At 44.4% G+C, this 3,468-nt stretch overlaps 2 protein-coding genes across 2 annotated transcripts; both read right to left on the reverse strand.

The window, feature by feature from the left end:
* Positions 1–85: 85 nt before the first annotated feature.
* Positions 86–440, reverse strand: CSUI_009673 (uncharacterized protein). Its single transcript, XM_068069785.1, has one exon. It carries the CDS (start codon positions 287–289, stop codon positions 131–133), a length of 159 nt encoding a protein of 52 aa, XP_067918239.1. The 5' UTR covers positions 290–440; the 3' UTR covers positions 86–130.
* An 82-nt stretch (positions 441–522) lies between these two features.
* Positions 523–3,226, reverse strand: CSUI_009674 (atp-binding cassette g family transporter; the record flags this gene model as incomplete). The annotated part of the gene is made up of 3 exons (XM_068069786.1): positions 523–1,001; positions 2,267–2,333; positions 2,850–3,226. Coding segments are annotated over 3 exons (591 nt in total), but the record flags the coding sequence as incomplete, so codon positions are not given.
* Positions 3,227–3,468: the final 242 nt, after the last annotated feature.

Consider the following 3,468-nt stretch of genomic DNA (forward strand, 5'->3'; position numbering starts at 1 on the left):
GAGAGACAAGAACACGAGCGCGCTACGACTTCTTCAAGCATAAGTCGGCCATGTGGGTAACTCTCTATCTAGCTACATTCTCATTCTCTCTTCATTGCCGAGCGGCTGCTGCAGAAGCTACAGCTGTCATTCAGTCCGTAGATCTCCTCATATCACGAAGAGACTTTCTTGGTCTCGCCACTTCACTTAAAAGAAACGGACGATTTCCATGACGCCGTACAAATACGATGAGGAAGACCACCGGGGTAAAGAAAAGAAGACATTCATTCCCAGTAGCTGAAATGCTCATCTATGAGAATGTTGAAGAATGTTTTCCTTTCCAAGAGACTAGACATATACACAGGCACAGCTCGACGCTGTGTGGCGGTATCAGCTCGCCAGACACGGACTGATCAAGAGAGAGACAGATAAAGAGACAGAGACAGACAACCTGCAAGAGGAGGTCGAGTAGGAACACAGAGAAATGGATGGACATAGACTGTTAAAGAGAAGACTGTTGTTGTGTGTTTTTTCAAAAGCATCATCCTTTCTTCCTTCTTTCTTTCATTCCTTTTCTTTGGCTGCCTTTCATCTCGATCAGGTAGAAGACCCCCTCTGTCTACCCTCACGAGAGAGTGCCGTCCAGCAGAGGCAAAAAGGCCACGTCTCCCAATCTAATTTTCTATCCCTCTCCTAACCCTAAGGTCGGACTCATCAAGCTCTTTCCCATTCACTGCCTTCTTGAACGCGTAGTTGGAGTGATATGGAGAGAGGTTCTTTTAGCACTTTCTTATTCCGTGTAAAACGGCTGAGTATTCTATGGTTGATTGTATGGGGTTCAGCTCGGCTTAGACAGCACTCCCGTCACTCGCTTGTTATAGAATTAGAATAGATTTCTCTTGTAGGAGTAGTTTGTCTTTCTCATCTTTGGGGGTCTTCTTCTTACCAGCTTCATATTCTCTCTGAATGATCGGGCGATCTTTGCTAAAAGACATCATGACACCGAAGAGTCCCGATAACGCCTGTTGTACATACATAGGCATGCATGCATGAAGCATACAGGCATACGTACATACATATACAGGAGGCAGGATGCATAATTAGCACCAAAAAGCTCTCTTTTTTCCTTTAGTCTATCTACCTAGAGATCCACACACGATCATCAACCTTTTCTTACTGCCAGAGAGACACCATTAGGAGTTACTTAATAAGCCATCCGCTTTCAAAGACATAACATCTCCAAACAAGAGTACGGTCTGCATGTACAGTGAAGAAGGAATAGGTTAAATAGGAGACTTATTGGCTCTCTTTCTTCCCACTTATTTTGCATGCAAAGGACAGGAAGAAGTCTCGTATACTGTCCTTTCAAACCCTATTCGTAGTAGTTACTGTAACGACTACTGATGGTCTGAATCTAGAAGGGGGGAGGCTGTATCTGCCTAGTCATGTTTGAATGATAATGACGATGGAGAGAATGGGGGGTATACAAATACATCCATGTACAACAGGGCAAGAAGACAGAGACACGCCGGAAAAGAAAAGAAGATCGTAAGTCTGGGTGGTAGAAAAGAGAGACAACATAACTCCCACGCTGAAAGGGTGGCTGCCCTAGTGTTTAAAGAATATCTAGTCATCACATAGAAGCACCGATCAACAGAACAAGAAGGAGCTGGTGTTGCTGTTGTAGATGAGCTTGATAGTATACCTATATATAGGTATACTATACCATGATAGGATGGACGTATTGATCTCTTAATGATGAGAATGTGTATCAAAGGGATTCCTTCGCGCAAGAAGTACGGGGAACGGGGGGTGACTAAGAAAACCCTCGTACAAGCTCTTGTCAGTGTGTCTTAGTTGTGTATTTTCTTTCATTGACAGAGCATCAGACTCGCCAAGGAATCCGATGGAGGGCACGCCGGTTGCATGCATGAATCTTCTATGATCTGTACATACACCTCGTTTTTCGCCAATCCATGTGCGCAAACACGTAGATAGAGGAATCCTCCATACACACCTCATGGCAATGATACGGATGTCTCTACCTGCACGGAATACATCACCACTCCGACATATATATCTGTAGACAGAGTTTTTGCACATCTATGTATACATACGAATGGAAGTGCTAGAGGGGTGCATAATGACAGGAATGTCCCTACCCACATACAGGGACTCAAACAACACACACACACGACTGCTGTATTGGCATGTATATATACATATATATATATGTATAAATACGTACATGGATACATACACGAAAAGCCCTGAAACCTGATCTTACCTGGCTCAGTACAATATAGAATGAGGCTGAGACCTTATTCCAGGCATCGGACCGATCCCACGTCAATCTACAAGGAAAGAAAGGACAGACGAGAGACTGACGGATGGCTAGTTGTGGACAAGAACTGAAGCCTTGCTTCGTGCTATGCTATTACAGAGACCTGTTGAAGACTTGCACCCAGAGAGATACTACGCTTGTGTATGTTTCGCCTGCAGACTGGTGCTGTAGAATTGCATAAGCTATCCTCCATTGGGAATCGTTAGGGTCCCCGCTGGTTTAGCATCTAGCAGCTACGGCGGGCAACTCAGAAATAGCTACATAGATAATATATCTATCTGTGTTTATGAACTGCCATGCACACCCACAGCAGTCGATCCTATCGTTAGACACGTCCACCTCACTAACGAATTAGATAGATAGATAGATAGAATGTCCGGTGTCTTTCTTTGTTTGAGTGTTTCTTTGTGTTGGGCATTTATTCTAAGACATCGAAGAGAAGCGTAAGAATTGTTCTCTTTTCTACAAAACTTCTTTCATTTGGCTTCACGCAGGGTAAGGAGAGTTATTCTTTCCCTGAACTTACCGAAAGAACATAAAGGAAGGTATAAGAGCGGTAACAAGAGTTGTGAAGAGCTTGACATATGTTGAGAAAGGATCTCGACTTAACAAGATGATACTCCGCCTGAACTGTAGCCATGTCTCCTTCAAGATATTGATCTTCTCGGTCTTGATCTGGTCCAGCATGCCCTGCGAAGCACCACCCCCCTCAAGTAGAGAAGCCGCACGAGAGCTAAGATGAACATCCAGAGGGACATGACGAGCACGAGGTGCTAATACCTGGGAACCTTCTCCCGCAACTTTCTCTCCGTCTCGTGCACTCAGATCTGCTAGCTCTGTTGATCTTGTACGTCTCCTTGCATGGCGGAGACTCGCTTCACTTTCTCCTCCTGCTCCCAGTTGTCTATAGAGAGACAGATAATGAGGAAGGGAAGAGAAGAGGCAGGAGAGGGGGCATTTCACACAGAAAGAAGAAGAAACGAAGAAAAATAGGAGAGGTTACACTCGAACAAGAAAAAAGAAAAGAAAGACTTATGCAGCAGACTTCTTATCGACTTCTTTCTCATTCCCTCCCTATTGGAATGAGCAAAACTATCTATCAATCTCTCTACCGCGCTCCCTCCCTATCACTCTGTCTAGATGAG

This window comes from Cystoisospora suis, assembly GCF_002600585.1.
Source record: "Cystoisospora suis strain Wien I chromosome Unknown contig_5868, whole genome shotgun sequence".
Lineage (NCBI taxonomy): Eukaryota > Apicomplexa > Conoidasida > Eucoccidiorida > Sarcocystidae > Cystoisospora > Cystoisospora suis.